This window comes from Humulus lupulus, chromosome 8 (genome assembly GCF_963169125.1).
Source record: "Humulus lupulus chromosome 8, drHumLupu1.1, whole genome shotgun sequence".
In the NCBI taxonomy this organism is placed as follows: domain Eukaryota; kingdom Viridiplantae; phylum Streptophyta; class Magnoliopsida; order Rosales; family Cannabaceae; genus Humulus; species Humulus lupulus.
This window is the reverse complement of record NC_084800.1, coordinates 52,166,524-52,186,175: the sequence shown is the minus strand read 5'-3', so window position 1 is coordinate 52,186,175 and position 19,652 is coordinate 52,166,524. Positions and strand designations below refer to the sequence as shown.

At 37.5% G+C, this 19,652-nt stretch overlaps 1 protein-coding gene across 1 annotated transcript; it reads right to left on the bottom strand.

Moving 5' to 3' along the window:
• Nucleotides 1-13,887: 13,887 nt before the first annotated feature.
• On the bottom strand, nt 13,888-16,837 carry LOC133797222 (cytokinin dehydrogenase 3-like). The gene is made up of 5 exons (XM_062235053.1): nt 16,123-16,837; nt 15,384-15,511; nt 14,919-15,194; nt 14,553-14,821; nt 13,888-14,435 (listed from the first exon to the last, which is right to left on the bottom strand). Exons 1-5 carry the CDS (start codon nt 16,760-16,762, stop codon nt 14,141-14,143), a joined length of 1,608 nt encoding a protein of 535 aa, XP_062091037.1. The 5' UTR covers nt 16,763-16,837; the 3' UTR covers nt 13,888-14,140.
• Nucleotides 16,838-19,652: the final 2,815 nt, after the last annotated feature.

Genomic DNA, 19,652 nt, shown 5'->3' with positions numbered 1-19,652 from the left:
GGTTGCCCTCGCTACTCCCCTTTCTCTTGCCTCCACCGAACTGGTTATTCTGCGTAACGGTCTGGGTCGCTATCACGACCTCCGTTCCCACTCCAGCGGGCTGTTCAGGGACCTGGCTGGTCCCTGCAGTTGAGGCTTGCGCCTCCTCCAGGTTGATCCACCCCTGGGCCCTATTTAGGAATTCATTTACGGTGTTGACTCCCTTCCTTTGTATTTCTTTCCAGAGTCCCCCTTCGACGAGGATTCCAGTTCTCAAAGCCATGAGCTTGGAGCTGTCATCTGCGTCTCTGGCCCGAGCAGCGACGTTCGCGAATCTGCTCAGGTAAGCCTTCAGAGGCTCGTCGAGTTGCTGCCTCATGTTTGCCAGGGTGTCGGCCTTGACGCGGGCAGCCTGGGAGGCTCGGAATGCTCTCTTGAAGTCAGTAGAGAAAGTTTTCCACGAGCTAATTGACTGTTCCTTACTCTGTTTAAACCACTGTCTGCCCGCCCCAGTCAAGGTGGAGGGAAATATTAAACACCTCAGCTCGGGGCCAATGTTGTGGGCCATCATCAGGGTATTGAACATACCCAGGTGATCTGACAGATCTCCGTCTCCGTTGAATTTGGACAAGTGCGGCATACGAAAACCAGGCGGATATGTCGTTGCGGCTATGCTGGGGGCGAAGAGCTCGAGTTCGTCCCCTGAATCATATTCGTCTTTTTCTTTTTCTGATAGGAGCTTCCTCATCAGCTCCTCCATCTGAGCTAGGCGCTCAATGGTTTTGTCCTGATTTCCTTGGTTGTTCCGGGGCTATTCAACAGCTCTGGATCCATTGTACACGTTTGGCAAGTTATTGTCCATCCTATCTTGAGATAGGTTATATGGGACATTCCCGCTGTCGCGTACCTCGGACAGGTTTTCCCTTTGGCGAGCACGGCTGCCGTTTCCCACCGGGTCTCCTCTTTGAGAGTTTAGATGATCTCGGAGGTCGTCCCTCGGGGCGGCTTGAGGACTCTGCGCCGAGCTCAAGCGTTGGCGCAAGTCTCCGCCAGAAAGGTCACTTCGACGGCTTCCGGTCCAATAGCTCCCATTTGAGAAGCTTGGAGCCCGCCTCTGGGGATGAGGATTCGGGACTTCTCTGGGCATCCTGCTGCGATGGGAAGGACCTGCGGAAGGTGGATTCCTCCTACTGTTCCCATGAGCTGGAATATCTCGGATTGGCTGAGGAGGAGACAGATATCTTATCGGTGAAGGAGGATGCTTGAACAGGGATGCAATTCTGGTCCCGTCAGGGCGGATTAGATTAGGTCGGGGCCGCTCGGCTCTACCAACCTCCGGATCCTGCACTCTGCGGTCTGAGCGAGGTGCAGGACGGCTGGCCGGGACGGGTTGTTGCTGTGAGCCCTCCCCGGATCTCCTTCGCGAATTCCCTCGAGCCCTCCTGGGCGCACTCGAGGGTGGAAGTGAGTTGGGAGTTGAAGTTTGGACACATCGGTTGTACTATTGCTCGGCCCTAGGTTGTTCTTCAAAAGTGGTCTCCCGGTGGTGCGATGTGGGAGTAGAGTTTGACGTCGGGGGTCTTGTCGACCGGCTAGGCCTGGACCGATTACCCCGGCGGGACTTATGAGTCTCGCCTTGCCTCTTTCCGATGTTAGCGTCGATTGTAAGAGGGGGTAGTCGGGCCAAAACCTCTTGAATCTGCTGGTTAGCTTTCGCTAGCTGACTCCCCAGCTATGCATTCTCCATTTCTACTGCCGTGTAGAAATCTGGGTTCGGATTAGGTGGCCGGGGAGCCGAACTTCCAGTGTCATCTTGGCCTATTGGCTGCTTGCTCGGCCGCTGTTGAACCTCAGGGTTGTGATCATCGGAGATGGCGGCATGATGGGCCTCCTGCCCATCACGTTGGTCCGCCTCGTTACCATGTCTTGAGCGAGTGACCACCATGGTTGGGTATTTGCGATAGCACCAATCTAACAAGCTCTCAATGAAAGCACCAAACTGTTGACGCGGTTCTTCACCAGCAGATAATTAATAAAATAAGAGAGTGGGATTAGTGCTAAGTAATGAACTGTAACAGACGAATGATCTTACAATAAAATGGTGACATGAATATGTTTTTAGGTGTTTCGAAGGTTAAAATCCTTCTACTCCACCAGCCAATATTATTGGTACCTTTCTGGTATTCTTTACAGGGTGTTTCTTTACACAATAGAATCCAACCCTTTGCAACTCCTAGGGTCTCCATATTTATAGGAGAGGGCACCTGGTGGTTGGCAAGGGGGGTCATCCTATGACCTTCTTACCCATCATGTCACTTCTATGACATTCATGATTAATTCCTAAAACCTGACAAATGAAGTGTGGTCTAATCAATAGGTAAGGGGGATAATGGGCCGCAAAGCCCGACCCAGTCTTGGGTGCCTGAACACGCACGTTTATGTTGCGTGTCCGAGAATTCAGGGATATATCAGACATGTGATGTCTGATATATGCACGTTTACATTGCATGGTTGACTTAATAAGGGGTCACAGATGCCAACTCAAGCTCGTACCTCGAGCTGGATGTCTTCCTAGATCGCGGTGTATATACTTCTGATCCGACTCCTTAGTAACCTTAGTAAGCCTTTGGTTACCTCGAGCTAAAGAGGTGGGACCTGCTAACAGCAGCTCTAAGTACATGACATCTACGTGGCTGATATATAATTATGTCGTTTCTCAGCTTGCTAATAGCCCGTGGATAATTAGGGCATACAAATATCTTTAAGAATCAAATTGCACTCCCATTGTAACAAAAAAAAAACAATAATGTTGATTATTGACAGTAGATTGAACATCCAATTCTACCAGATTTGGAGCAAGCCCAATCTCAGTTAGCTACGGAGCTAGGCCCAAGATTAAAAATTCAGTTGATAGCAGTCCCCATTTTTCTCTTTGTTGTGATGGACCAACAAGTAGCAATGTCATTGGGTTGAACCCACGATAATTGAATATAGGCCTGAAACAATTAAGCCCACTAAGTTATTTTACTGGACTCGTTCCTAAGAATAAGAAGAAGGGCAACTGGTAAGAGCCCATTCAATATAAAAACCAAGCGAGTATATTAGAAAGGGAAATTTGACTTTTAATGCATTAAGTGGCACTGTATTTAAAAAAAATACCCTATCACTATATGACTCTCATTTTGGTGCTACTAATGACCTTACTACCCAAAATACCCCTGTCATTTTTTCTCACAGACTCTCCGTATTCTCTCCCAAAGTCCCGAAGCAAGCAAACTTTGTAACACTTAAACCCGATTGAATCCGCCAGAACCCAACCATTGTCTTCCACGACCACGAACAGGGGCTCCCAAAGTGTCGGAGTTGACGATCGGAGAAGAGGAAGGACAAAACGTCGAGCAAGACGACCAAACTTTTAGTAAACAACCCCAAAGAAAGCGAAGGTGAGGGATTTCGTTTTTAATCTGCAATATGTGTATATGCCTGGTTTTTTTTGTTGATTTTTGTTCATAGGATAGATCGGGGCTGGGGAATGAAGAAATCTGGGTTTTTTTTTAGATTTTTTATGCACCTCGATAGAAATCGATAGGACTCGATAGTATATGTTAGGATCTGGATTTGACTGTGCCTCGATAGGCCTCAATGGGACTCGATAGGACTTAATGAAATTTTAGGCTTATAGAAATATTAGCATATACCTTGATAGCCCTCGATAGGACTCGATGCTATTGGCCATATGGCTTATGCAGCCTTTGCCTCGATAGGAATCGATAGGCCTCGATAGGACTCGATGATACGGGGCTTTGGAATTTTTAGCACCTACCTCGATAGGCCTCGATAGTAACCAGATGATATCATGCTTTGGGATTTTTAGGACCTACCTCGATAGGCCTCGATAAGACTCGATAGTAACCCGATGATACCATTCTTTGTGATTTTTAGAACCTACCTCGATAGGCCTCGATAGGACTCAATAGTAACCCGATGATATCATTCTTTGTGATTTTTAGAACCTACCTCGATAGGACTCGATAATAACCCGATGATATCATGCTTTGGGATTTTAGCACCTACCTCGATAGGTCTCGATAGGTTTCGATAGGCCTCGATAATAGTTGCCTCGATGGGACTCGATAAGCCTCGATAGTGACCAGATTGTTTTACATTTTAAACATTTTTTTTTTGTTTTTTTTCTTCAGATGCCTGGCCTTATTGTGCCGTTGGAGAAGCACTTTCCTGGCCGTGTCACTTATTGTGCCGTTGGAGAAGCACTTTACTTGGATACCCTTATAGAGAAGTTTTAGAGGCATGGTCTTATTAAAAGGGCACAGGCATGCCCGTTGGGACAGTTCTTTAAGGCGAAGTCGTTTTGTTTTTCTGGGGTTCTGCTGCATCAGCTAATGTTGCGTAAGGTGGAAAGCAAGAAGCCTGAAGAGGGTCAATCCTACATGGGCAACACTCTATGTAGATTTGGTATTGCAGAGTTTGCCCTAGTTACCGGGCTAAATTTTGGGAAATCACCGTCCCCAAATGAGTTGAAAGAGCATCTTTCAAGTGATCGGATCATCCAGGAATATTTTAATAGTGATTCGAAGGTTAGTTTTGGTCATTTGGAAGATGCTTTGAAGGCCTCGACAAACCCAGAAGATGTATTTAAGCTTGGTTTGTGCTATTTGATAGAGGGGGTACTGAATGCCCCAGAGAAGACAACGACGATATGAGGAGATTTCCTGAGAATGGTTGAGGATCTTGATTACTTTTTCAAGTATCCAGGGGGGAAGTTGTCATTTAAGAAGGTTAGCAGAGGAGTTCAGAAGGACATGAAGAAGCAATTGAAACACTACGAGGAGAAGAAGAAAGAGGGTTCAAGCAAAAAACATAAGGAGGCGAAGTATAGTTTCTATGGATATGCACCCGCACTTTTTTACTGGGCTTTTGAGGCCATGCCATCTCTCAGGAGTAAGTTCAGTGAGAACAGTGGGAACCAGATTCCGAGGATGCTTAGCTGGGCTACGAAGACTGATATCACTATTTCGACAGCTCAGTTGGTTCCTATATTCGCCAACCGTCAAGTAAGTTCCATTTTATCTTGTTAAATGTCACAGATTAATTGATTAACGATTTATTTTATTAAAGTTTTCCTGACACATGTCATTCAACCATTCAGTTAGTGGTATTTTCCATACTGAAGCCACGTCCCGGTGAGGTAGTCTACTACAATAGCCTCCCACGAGTTGATTCCAGGTTATTCCCTAAGTTGGAATCAACTATGGGGGAGGTTGGGACTGCAGCGGAGGAAGTAGTAGTGCCTGAGAAGGAGGCAGAGAAGCTGGCAAAAGTTCCAAAGGAAGCCTCCATTTTTTACGAGGAAGTCCCGAGAATTAAGGAGGGCACTTCACAGGCATGTGCAGCTTCATCTAGTCAGGTTGCCCAACCTGATTATGAGCAATTGATGCAGAGGCTCAAAAGGATTGAGGAGGGCCAAGAAACCTTACTTCAGAATCAGACTACGATCATGACTCAGTTGGTGCAGCTACTTTCAGTGGTCTCAGGTCGATCCACCAACATAAAATCAGATACAAAGCCTGATATCTTGCCTGTAAACTATGAGCACTGCGATCAACCCTCCACTCCATAGGCCCAGACATCTGTAGTTGTCAGTGATGCTGACAGTCCCAGTGTATGAGTATTGCAGCCCGAGGAGGCAGCTGGCCTTGAAGTTATCAGGAAGAAATGCAGGCCCAAGCGTTTTGATGACTTCACCGACCCAACGAAGAAGATCAGACAAGATAAACAAGGGCTAGTTGCTGAACCATTGAGGAAGTGTGACCCACAGCAGGAGAAGAGCTTCCATAAGTGGATCTTTGGGAAGATCGACAACAAGAGAGACCAGAACGTCCATACTGGGATGCACAGTGTGGCATGGTTCTTGTAGTTGCACACAGTCCAGACTTGGCTTTGGGTTTTGGTATGTAAATTACATTTATGTTTTCAATTCAATCTTAAAATATACTGATGGTACTAACGAATTTTCAGCATATTGATTCCGCTTTGCACATGCTACGCCGCCGACACCACTTTTATCATGCTGCATTTCGGCAGGATGCTGCGATCATGAACACCACCTTCCCCCAGGTGTGCCTAGGTCATTGGAATCATTTCAGAGAGACCGACACTAAGTATACATGGGACGAAGATGTGCTGAATATGTTGAAGGGCGATGATAATCAATTTCTTGTATCATGGCAAAATGTGAGTGAAGTATATTTTGCCTTGCACGTCGAGAAAGCCGCACATTGGATCGCCATTGAAGTCTCCATTCCAACGTGGTGCATCAACATTTATGATTCCAACCATAGCATGCTCAGTCCCACTCTGATGGAGGAAGTGATTAAGCCTTGGTGCTTATTGTTGCCTTCGTTGTTATGGTGTTCTGGCATGTTTGACGACCATAAGGACCTCCAGGTATCTCCTGAGCAGAACACAAAGCATTTTTCATATTGTTGTATTCCTCCGGAGGAGTGTCCTCAGACTAAGACAAGGTATTCCCATATTTAATTAGTGTATTTTGAAATCTAAAAATTAAAGTTATTTTTATCTTTTATTGACACAAAATCAATTATATGCAGTGGGGATTGTGGTATGTTTGCCATCAAACATATCGAGCATTTGGTTGCCATGCTACCACTCGATACCGTTATCGATGAGAACAACCAGCATTTCAGGACCAAGTGGTGGTGTGTGGACCTATTCTATCACAATTTTTCCCCGTGATGCTCTTTACATTTTCTTCATACACATATTTTATAGTATAGCATATAGTTAGTTTTGTATATTATTTTTTATCAAACAATATTTTTTGAAAAAGTTATTAAATAAAAAAGTACTAAATTCACATAATGTGTCTGCCTTGACATCTAAACCAACAAAGTATTAGAAGAAGTACTCCATATAATAAATGCAGCAAAATCAATTGAATAATTACATAACACAAATTTTTAAATCCTAGCCTTACATGACTTCCTATTGTGCCCACTACCACCACATCTGCTACACTTACGTGTCTTGACAATCTTTTCCCCGCGTGAAGCATAACGATTTGTCCTTCGCCTACCCACTTTCTACTTCCTGGGCCTTCCTACAGAGGTTTTCTCAACGGGGACACCGACAACCGTATCTCTGATGTGATCAGGGATTACCCATTCATCCTCGTTCCCAATAGAGTAAATAATATCTTTATAAGTGTCCTTCAATGCCTCGATTCTATAGTAAGGGGAACATAATGAGTAAATGTTTATGCTTCTTTTTCTGGCTGCAGCAAAAGCATGTACACAGGGTATCCCAATGGTTTGGAACATGCCACAAGAGCATGATTTTGTGGCCAAGTTCACCTCATCATCACCATTACCATCGACCACAAGAAATTCATGATGACCAAGGACTTGGACACCCAAAAAAATTGCTTTAGCACCTATTTTCTTCAAATCCTTTTCCATCTCAGGTGATAACACAGTTGTTGCTTTTGCAGCTCTTTCACGTCTATCTGCAAACAAAGACTAAATAGTGAATCTTATGAATTCAAGAAAAATGGCGACTGGAAAACTCCTTGCCTCCTTGGTTTTATTGTTAAAGCTTTCTGCGTAGTTACTCGTCATGATATTGTATCAGTTACCAGGAAAATAAGCGCTACTCAACCTTTCAAAGCCAATTCCATCTAGATACTGAGCAATGGGCGGATCAATTACCTTAATCTTATCAAAGAACTTGTGAAATTCCATTCTTTGAAATGCGTACGCTGCACACCCCATGATGTCTTGCACGTGGTCAATTTTGAATTTTGCCACCACATTCATACAGATGTGATGGTAACATGCACCGTGATAGGAATCTGGGAACACAAGCTCCAAAGCATGATTAATGCTTTTATGCCTGTCCGATACAAAAGCAAGGTTCTCAACGTCCCCTATGGCTTCCTTCAATTTTCTCATGAAATAAGTCCAAGAGTTATGGTTCTCACTGTCCACCAATGCAAACACAATTGGATACAACTGGTTGTTTGCATCCAATGCAACAACACAAAGCATGTGGCCACCATACTTATTCTTCAAGAATGTGCCATCCACACAAATTACAGGACGACAGTATTGGAAACCACGCCTAGAAACACCGAGGGAAAAGAAGCAATATAAGAAACGACCATCTTCTGCTACAAAATCAGTAATTGTACCTGGGTTCTTATGCTCCAATTGAAACAGGTATCCAGGTAACTTGGAGTATGATATCTCAGGTGTCCCTCTGACATACATAAGAGCCTTTTCTCTGCATCTCCACGCCTTCTCATAGCTTATTTCGACCCCAAAATGGGGCTTCATGTCCTCCCTTACGTTGTTTTCCATGTACCGAGTACCATCGGTAGCAAATTTCCTCTTGATTAGGTGCCCAAAAACCCACGGTGATGCTTGACGGTGGTCCTTATCTCGAATTTCTTGTGAGCAAGTGTGTACTTCGTTGTATACAGTAATCTCGAACATTTCAGATCACATTTTTTTTCTTACCCCTCAATCTCCAACCACAATCAGGATCCTTGCAGGTAATGTACCACACATCAGTCCCATATTTCTTCACCATAAACTCAAAATTATTCTTCATCGCAAATATGGATGCTTTGATTTTCAATTCAAGCTTGTTCTGAAAGAACTTCCCAAGGTGCAATTCTCCTGAAGCTTTGCTGGTTGAAGAATGATGTTGATGTGAGGCCTCTATATCCTCTTTGGTGAACATGGGAGCACTCCATGTTCTACGATCTTCACCTAGGTCCAATGGAGAACTCCATCTAAAACTATCATCGGTTCTACTTGGACCTGGACGACTACTGCTGGTCCCAGGTGTTTGCCGATCTTCTATTCTGCGCTCCTTATCTACCATAACATCTGAACTCTGTGTTGGAAAATCTTCCCTAACATCTGGCCCACCAAGATCTGTTGCATCAGCACCAGGATCGTCGTTGACATAAGGATCCTAGCCATAGGGATCGTACTCCGCCGTGTCATGCAAATATGGCAGATCTCTAACCGGGATATCATCATGGACTATGACGTCTGGATTTGTCTTGGGAACACATGTTCCAAAGTCACCTTGAGTTCCTTTGAAACCATGGCATGGAGGAGAATTGTTCTCTTCAAATTGAACTTCTTTATTAACGCTGGCAGAAGCCGATGCATTTCTTATACCTCCCTTCTTAATCAATGTCACACATAGAGGAATGAGCTTCTCTACATATTTCGATGCTAACCCAATGAATGCACGCACATGCCTATCATTTTTTATAATGGTAGGTTTGACAGAATGTGATAGGCATGTGTACGGGACCTCAATTTTCAAGTCATGCAAACATTTATCCACTTCAAGCTCATCGTACATAATTTCAAGCAGTTGCTCATACGTCAAACCCTTCTCCACAGGCAGAACTTGATTTTGAAAATCCAATCCCTATTTTCGAGTTCCCAAACACCATTGAATGCAACAAATATAGAAACAGTCGAATCTGCAAAAAACAAAACAAAAAAAAGGTCAAAAAGTTAAACTACAATATAAAACAGCAAAATATCGATTCATATCGAGGTCAAACTATCACACTATCGAGGTCAACCCATTGAGGCCCATCGATTCCAATCGAGTCCCATCGAGGCGAATACTACATAATTAAGTTTTATGCCTCTATTGAGGTCCATCGAGGCATATCAAGGTAGCCATTTCCCCTTATGTGAAGATTTTATCGAGTCTCATCGAGGCATATCGAGGTAGCCATTTCCCCCTTATGTGAGGATGTTATCGAGGCCCATCGAGGCTCATCAAGGCATATCGAGGTAGTCATTTCCCCCTTATGTGAGGATGTTATCGAGGCCCATCGAGGCTCATTGAGGCATATCGAGGTAGCCATTTCCCCCTTATGTGAGGGTTTTATCGAGGTCCATTGAGGCTCATCAAGGCATATCAAGGTATACAAATAATATAATACAAGAGGATTTATTGAGGTCCATCGAGGACCATCGAGTCCTAACGAGGCAGACAAAAAACCCAGAAAAAAAAACCAAGAAAGGAACGAAAATTCATTCTGACAGTAAAAAATTACAATAAAACATGAAGGCATACACAGATCTGTTCGAAATAGCAAAAGCAATGTTGATAAACAAGTTTCCTTACTACATATAACAAATATATACTTACCCATACGATTTTTTATCTGAAATCCAAAATGTAGTCCTTGCCTTGAAAGGATTCACAACTTGCCCTGAAATAAGCTTGAAAATTTGTATAGATTAAGCTGCCTTATTTATTTATTTTTTTTGTACAAGAGCTTGGGAGATAGAGAGAGAAAACGTGAGAGATAGAGAGGGAGAAGACAATGGGAGAAAAATAGGGAAATTTATGATAGGGGCATTTTCGATAATCCAAATAATACTAAAATAAAAATGTGAAGTTTTTTTCAGTTGGTATAATTTTATCATAAAGTGTCACTTAATGCATTAAAAGTCAAATTTCCCAATAATTGAATATGGGCCTGAAACAATTAAGCCCACTAAGTTATTTTACTGGGCTCGTTCCTAAGAATAAGAAGATGGGCAACTAGCAAGAGCCCATTCAATATAAAAACAATTAGAAATAGAGATAGTGCTTGCTTTTCACACAAAAAGAGAGAAAAGATGGCGGGAAAGTACTCTGTCCAAGTTAGTGTCGTGACACGGAGAGACACCAACTATATTAGATGTCAGTACATGTTTCTTCTCATGTGAACCTAGAATGATATCTGCAGTGTGTGAATGAATATTCGGATCTTGTCTACCAAAATCTTATTATATATTAATTAAATAATTCATACACGTAAAAGCAATGTGATTATATATTAGTAATCATGATTAATTTTGATTAGCATGATAAAAAAGCTAAAGTTGTGTTGGGGTGGGGGCTAAACCCAACTTTCATGTCTCCTAGTTGCCTGCAACCTGCAATTTGAGCTTGATGAACGTGCATATTATAAAGTTTCATAAATCTTTTTCCCTAGCCCTAAATCTTGCTATATCTTTAGGCCGCAAAGTTTTAAATTTATATATATATGTACTCATTTTCCTTTATTTTTTTTGTTAGACATATTTATATATTATAAGTCGATATCAATTATTTGTATGTGTGACCACTTCATACATATGATTATCCTTGCTATTCTCTGTCCCCTAATATATATATAAATATATGTATATATGAAGAAAGTAACAAAGTTAGTGGCTGGCTAAAATCTGTGTCAGCTCTAGCTTCTTTCATTGAACTTATTGGGTTACTCTAATCATAGCCTGCCAACAGAGAAAGCTTAAGCAAATTAGTTAAAGGTTAGCTTTCATTGCTCAGTTTTACATAAAGATTGATAAAGAGTAGTGTGTTTTTGTTTTTTTCTCAGCCGGGATGTATAGGTATAATCATGAAGCTAGGCTAAATATAAGAATTCTGGGAATATAACAGACCATGATTTATTGTAAAGAAATATATAAAAGAAAAGTATATATATAGATAGGGAAAAGATTGTGCTTTCTATATACAATTATTAGTGGCTACCTATAGGCCACAGGATTATGTTTCGAGATATATTCATGACCACGTGCAATAAGTGTTAAAAGGTGTATGAAAAGGTGAAGGAATATATATAAGGTAATCATTTCTATTGACATATACACTGTATATAGTTTGCTTTAATAGTTTCTTGATCAAGTTTATATATATAAGAAGTTTTTTTTCTTCATTTTCTAGACCAATAAAGCAATGAGCCGAGATGCTATAGCAAAGTCAAAAAATGATAGTGGCTGCTGCTTTTGTGTCTCCTTGTTGCCTGGAGGCTGCAATAAAAATTCAAGACATTCTGTTTGCCATAGCTAAGATCAACTTCTAAATTAAGCTGTCTTTTTTGGCCAATCTTGATGAATCTACAAAAGTTTGGCTTTGGATTATAGCTATATAATTAATTGATTATCACTTTTAATATGTGTATATATGTAGTACTTTATCACTGTATAAATAATTGGCTCAATCTTATTCATATAATGACTTTTGATCTCACCTAACTAGTATTAACATTAATTAAAAAGGTACTTAATTATATTTAATAATCACAGCTTAGATTTTGGTAAGTCTAAACAATTTTGAGTCTTTGACAAAAGGGTACCGAGCTGAGATCATCATTCTGTGGAAAAATCAAGCAAAGTAAAAAACCAGTGGCAAGTTGCTTTTTGCATAATATATATATTTATTTATTTGTATATATAAGAATCTATGCACGCATGCACTAATTAAACACAAAATTTACTGATTGTGAACACAGTAGTACTCTTGTTTTATTATTCTTACTTTAATCTTTAATTGTCATATCTATTAGTCGTCCATGACGTTTCTGTACCTAATTAAGCTAATAAAGTTGTACTTCTAGATAAAATTATGATGTTATACAACAAATTAACAGTAGGGCTATAAGAGCACTCGCAGTAAGTAAAATACCTCATTCTCTAAAGTATACAACAACAAAAAAATGTAAAAATAATAAGCTTCCAATAAATGAGCAATTTTACATTTTTTTTACAAAAAATGATTAGTATTATTCCACATTTAAAATAGAATAAATAAAATTTTTACCTCTGAATTTTTGACACTAATAGATTATGCCTTTTAAAATATATAATTTGTTAAAATTTCTCCATCAACAATTAATACTATCAAATTGTGTCCCCTGCTATAATTTGCATAAAATAAATAGTATTTTTGCTCCCCAAATTTTGGCAACTATCAAATTGTGCCCCTTTAATTATAAAAGTTTAAAATTTTATTTTTCTATTAGTTCTTAAAAAATTTAAGAAAAATTATTAAATTTTTTTAATAAAAGACTAAATTTATTTAAAATTCCTATTAAATACACTTAAGTTTAAAAATATTTTTAAAAGAAAAACAAACTCATTACAATTAAAAAAAAACATATTCCCTTCTTCTTCTTTATTCTTTTTAATTAATTTTTCTAATTACTTTTTATTCTTTCATTTTCGCCCCATAAAATCATTTTAAAAATTAAATATATATAAAATGTTATAAATTTAAAATGTACTAATTTTAAAATAAATATATAAAAACTTAATTAATTAAAAATATTTGGCAAAAATGAAAGAATAGAAAGTAATTAGAAAAATATATTAAAAAAGAATAAAGAAGAAGAAGGGAATATATTTTTTTTTTTTTTCATTTGTAACAATTTAGTTTTTATTTTAAAAAATATTTTCAAACTTAAATATATTTAAAAGGGAGTTTAAATAATTTTAGTCTTTTATTGAATTTTTTAAGAACTTATAGAAAAATAGATTTTTAAATTTTTATAATTTAAAGAGGCACAATTTGGTAGTTGTAAAGTTCGGGGGACAAAAATGCTAAAATATCAATAGTTCAGGAAAAAAATTTAGCTAACCGTATATTTTAAGAAGCACAATCGAGAAGTATTAAAAGTTCAAAGGCAAAAATGCTATTTATTCCATAAAATAATTAGTCATTCAGCTACAAAAATTATATTACTTTTTTCTGAACTTCTATTTTAATTATAATTAAGCAGAAATTTGGGCATATCTCTTAATAGAAAATTGAACCTACTCCCCTCCATTTTCTACAGAGCTTTTTGCCTTAAGAAAACGTCAATTAATTGATAGAATTCCCTCTTTCTTTATGGACTTCGCTGTTTAGCCAATATATTTATTTCACGTCAGAAGACCTTTAATTTTAATTGGGATTAAATTTTTAAAAAATATCACTTGTATTTTCTAGGACCACACATACTAACATGTCTTATATGCTTTACGCCTCAAAATAAAAAATAAAAAATCACTAATATAAGAATAAACGATAATTATATATATAATATTCCATTTTAACCAAATTCCCATCTGTACAAAATTGTTATAAAAATATACGTAAAACTCAACATTGAGAGATACTACTAGCTAATATATTGCTACAACATTTTGACTCCCCAAAAGAAAAAGGAGAATGAGCAAAATAACAAATAAGAAGAAAACTCGAACACTACTTCTAGCTAATCCCTAGTGAAAATATAATTAATAAAGTATTCATCAGCTAATTCAATTTACTGACGAGTGAAAATTTTCTGTCCCGGTGATAGTATTTTCTTGGGATCAAACATAAGTTTCCTTTGATTGAAAGTTGTCCACTTTGGCCCAAAATGCTTCGTCCATTCTTCCTGCGTTTTATGGTAAGCAAGATACTGCTTGACCTCAATACCAGCATCTTCACAAAACTGCAAAATCTCTTTGTTCTGCTCATCAAACGACTCCCAATCATCAAATCCACCCGAATGTAAAAATCCAACGGTGTAGAACACATCTTCATCTGGTATAACGGCGGACATTTTGTCATCCCATCTGTAATCAAAATTTATAATAATTAGAACTTAGTACTTTAGAATATACTAATTAATTATTTTACATTTTATATAATTATATATACATAAAAAAACTTGATTAATTATTATTAATTACTTGTTCCGGTTCATGGGGTAAAGGAGGACAGGTCCGGTTGTAATGTTACGTTTTAGAACAATATCCCTAAGGACGCCATTGTTAAATTCCTCAACCCTTGTTTTTGGGATGAAAAGGTTCAGCCATGGATGTGGAACCTCCCAAAGTCCTTGTGATTGAAGCTTGAGTTCTCCACCGCGCACTCTATCTAGAAAATCCACATATGACACATCTTTCTCGAACATAAATCCAGGCTCATACCTCAACCCTTTAGTCAATACCTTAAGCACCTATTATAAAAAAAACAAAATTAATGTTAGGAGTACTGATTCATTAATTAGTAGTCTTATATGTATGTAATTATTAAAAATACATCTACGTACGTACCTCGTCTACGGTATGAATAGAACCATCGTCGTAAAATTTAGCTATTTCGAGACAGTAAACGATTTTGTTTTGAGTGACTTTAGAAATTATTCTTGGATGATCAGAGGGTGGGAAAAAGGAGGATCTCCAATTATCCGGAGGGCCCTGATTCATGAGTAGTGAACCTTCCAAATAATCAAGTGCGTTCTTGTCTTTCCTGTCGTTGATTTTGATTAATCGTTCTTGGTCTCGGGCAAATTCTGAGAAGTCCGTGTATAGCATTCGTACCCATTTCACCTGAACCCACAGTACCCAATAATTCAAAACCTTATTATTATTATTATTATTTATATACATATATGTGCGTAAATAACACACTTTAGACTCTAGAGTAGAGATTAATCTTATTTTAGCATTTTGTACAAATAAAGAAAATTAAATGGTATATCATGTTAATAAAGTATTTATATAGTTTAATTTGCATACCCTCTTAGGAGCTGGCTCAAGGGCGATTCTCGCTCTGACAATTATTCCAAACTGACCCAAACCCCCAAGAACTGCGTGGAAGAGCTCAGAGTTTTTGTGTGCGGAGCAAGTCACAAAATCACCTTTCCCTGCAAAAAGATATAAATTATATAACAGATTTTACAAATGAAAAAAAAAAAAAAAACTTATATGTAAAAATATAACTAGAGCATGCATGAGCAGTTTCTCACAGATCAGTCTCCCAGACTAAATAATATATATATATATATCTTTGTTCTACAGAAGTGTAGTAATAATAATAATAATTAATAATGAAAATATTATATGTAAATCTTCTTGTAACTTTAGACACCATAATTATATATATAAATAGCTGGGAGAACATAAGCACACAATTATATACATTATCCTTTGTTTGAAAATAATAGATACACATACGTAGAGATATATATATATATATATATTTATATTTTAAACAACAGTATGTGAACTTGTCCTAAATTTTCTTAATGCGTGGGACCAAATAACAGGGGCACATTCCAACATCAAGTAAATATGTCGAAAAAAGACTGTATCTAAGTTTAGAAAGATACTATCTTGTCTTGTCTTCGTATGATTAATAGCTAGCTAGGTCATTTTCTGCTTATTAACAGTACATATATACATGTAAATATATAATTTTATTTATATAAAATTAGCCTTGGTCAATAAGTCTAGATCTTGAGGCTTATATTCATACCAGTGATAACATCAAGTTCGTACACATTGCTGATCTGGGGACCGTACCGGAAAGTGGTACCACTAATGCCTGCGTTGGACAGAGTACCGCCGACGGTAAGGTACAAATAGTCAGTCCACGACACCGGCGACAGTCCATGCTCAAGCGTGGCGTGCAAGACATCGATCCAGAGCTGTTCACCACCGACATCGGCGTAGTTGTACCCCGAAGCACGGTTGCCGGCGACGACGATACCAGTCCCGTTGCGTTGACTTTTCATAGCCGTCATGTTGACCACGACGCCGTTTCGGGCCATGGCTTGTCCACGGATCGAGTGACCCTGTCCTCTGGCGGCTATGTGGAAGGGAACAGAGTGATTATTGGAGGACTTGATCAAGCTGGCAATGTCGTTTATGGAAGATGGGTCCAAAACGGCAGTTGGGATTTCTGTAACCATGTTACCGTAGTCGCTCGAAGCCATTTTTAAGGCCTCGAGGTCAGTACGAAGGTTATACCCATTTTCATTATACTTATCGGGAGAGATCGTAGGTGGGACTATATTAGTAGTAATCCACGGCTTGGATTTTCCTAAGCTGAAGATCAGACGGCTGATAAGAAATACGAACATGGCATAGGTTTTGATCAAAACATTCACAGCCATTTTCTAGCAAGAGAGAGAACAGAGAGAGAGAGAGAGAGATAAGAAACGGGGAGTGAGTTTATGGTGTTTTTGGCTGTAAAGAATGGTAGGGAGTGAGGAGTTTATATAAGAATATTTGTATGGGAATAATGATTTAGAAGCTGCATGGAAAAATATAATGGAAAAAGAAAAGAAAGTAATAGTAATAATATATGGGATAAAATACCCATTCTTACAAATTACTAATATCTAAACTGAATTTATTAGTAGCAAAAGTACCCAAAAATTAAATTTTCTTTACTTGCAATTTACTTGCAATTAGAGATACATATTAATAAATGTTAAAGTATAAAAAAAATTAAAATAAATGATACAGATTAATCATGTAGTGCCACGTGTACTTTAACTTATCAACTTTAACATTTAACCTTGGGTATAAATTTTGGGTATTTTTATCACCAAAATATCAGTATGGGTATATAAGTGTTAATAATTTGTAAGTTTTGATATTTTAGGCCCAGATATGGTAATATATAATATGTGCATAGAATAAGATTTTTACTTTATAAGTTATATTTAGAGTAACGACACCGTGGCCTAACAATTATTTTTCTATCAAAAGATACGCAAGGACAACATCTTGGATTCATATTTTGCTTTTCTTTTAAATAGATTTTGTTTCTTTCTTTTTATTTCAACTTCATGAATTACTCGTGCAAACAAGGTCTTAATCCAATTAAATATGTAACTTTGTTACGCGTCTTGTTTGCATTTGTGTATGCATCATCATGACCGTGAAGATTCCATACATAAGGGGGCTGGGTACCCACTGATTTTTAAAAATTTAATATTTGTAAGGGGCCACATATAGAGAGGTTCTGTTTTTTGTTTTTCTTCATATGTTGGGGCCCACTTTGTGTACCAAACCTAACCAATATCAGCCGTTTGATCACGATCATGTGGTCAAGATGCGTCAAGTTTGGTCAAGTTGCATTTACCCAATTGTGTATTGTGTTTCTGAGTTAAATATATATAATAAGAGTTTTCTTTAATTGAATCAAAAGATTATATTTAATTAATTATTATTTCTGTGTGTGCTCTTTCAAGGATGGACAGTGGTCAAATTTAGGTAATAATCGAAAGGAGCCTAAATAATTTTCTATTGGGTTTCGTAGGAATTCTAAGGAAGCAAGCTATGAAGTTCAATTTTAAGTCATATTGTATTGTCGTATGGATTATATATATTTCGTCACTACTGGGAACATCAACCACAATTTTTCTTCAATTATATGAAGATTTTGTTTGTGTGTGGCATGCCTACATGGGTACATGTGACTGGTAAAAAGTCAAATTGGAGACAAGCTAGTCATCCAATCCAGCCCATATGTTGTCCCAAGATTGGGTAGATCTTGATTTGATCTTGATTTTTTTAATAGGTTCATTAATTAGGATGTTTCCCACTACAAAGATACCCAAAAAAAGGTTTCCCAAATACTTATGTGGTTTATATTTTTTTAATTACAAATTTCTACTTTTACAAATATTTTATTACTTAATATAACTTTTTTGTGCCTCTGACATTACTAGTAATATTAGCTCATTAACAATTTACTTTGGCTAAATAATGTATGGTCTTGCAAACCGATCATGATCTTTTTATATTATAATAAGGGAAGTTTCAAATTTTTATATTAAGGAATTTCTCTCAATAGATTACTTAGAAAGCATATCAGGCATGCACTCATAAAAATATAGGAAGAAAACAATGCATCTCTATATGGCACATTCGAATGGAATAAATCACAAGAATTAATTTGGTCATCCTAAATAATTGTAGTGCTGTACTGTAGTACAACGCACATATATTTAGTCTTTAATCAACTTCGATCTCATATGAATAATTGTGTACGTTTCAACAAACGCATAGTATTATTATTATTATTTTAAAGAGAATAATAAATACATATATTATAAATTAACTACTTGTTCATATTAAAATGTATCCAGTTAGCGTTGCTCGCTCTTCTAGAAATTCTCTAGTCAGATTGTACTTTTTCCAAATTTCTATATGTCTGATATGGACAAAGATATCTTCAGGTTTTTGAAGCAAAGATTTTGATTTGAAATGTCTATTAGACTTAACAAATATATACTCTCTTGTTCAAAAGATAATCTTTGACCGAAAGATCTCGCAGGTAAGAGGAGCTATCGGATAGCAAGAGAGACCCTCCACCATATACATATGCATAACTCATCTAAAAGAAATAATTACATGACACACATGAATATAATTAATTAATATCTTTGTTATATATATTCATGTGCACCATCCTTGCAGTATTATATAAATTCATGTATAATTATTATTATAGAGAAATTAATAGTATATATCATTAGTTACTTGTAATTTGATCGGCTGTGATATGTAGCTTACTTGGCAGTGAAAACAACTAAGCTTGCATACCTTTCCACATGGACACAAACAGTCTTAGTTAGGTATCTTGTACCTAACGAAAGAAAATTAGAAAAGAAATCGTGCAGAAAAAGAGTTGGTTCTCTATTTAATTTGTGTGTGTACGTATATATTTACATTTACATTTACATATGAAGCATACTATTTACATACACATGTTTATAAAAGTGCATATAATCTACATATCAGGAAAGATATGGTTCTTTGTATTTTCTCGGATTCCTGTAATCTAAACAATACACTTACAACCTATAGTCAATAAATAAAATGCAAGAGGTAACTTTTTCTATAGAATTATTATAAAAAAAAAAAAAAAAGAAAAAAAAAGTAAATATTCTTTATAAAAGACCAAAAGAAAAACTAGCCTTAAAACTCTTTATATCTATATCTATAGAGAAATTAATGCAGAAGGGCATCATCTAGATAGAGTGCCCAATA

Coding starts and splice junctions, on each gene's coding strand:
- LOC133797222 (XM_062235053.1), bottom strand. CDS start 16,762: ATGGCTGTGAATGTTTTGATCAAAACCTATGCCATGTTCGTATTTCTT. Junction 15,512..16,122: donor CGAACTTGATGTTATCACTG/GTATGAATATAA, acceptor ATCTTTTTGCAG/GGAAAGGTGATTTTGTGACT. Junction 15,195..15,383: donor TTGAGCCAGCTCCTAAGAGG/GTATGCAAATTA, acceptor CTGTGGGTTCAG/GTGAAATGGGTACGAATGCT.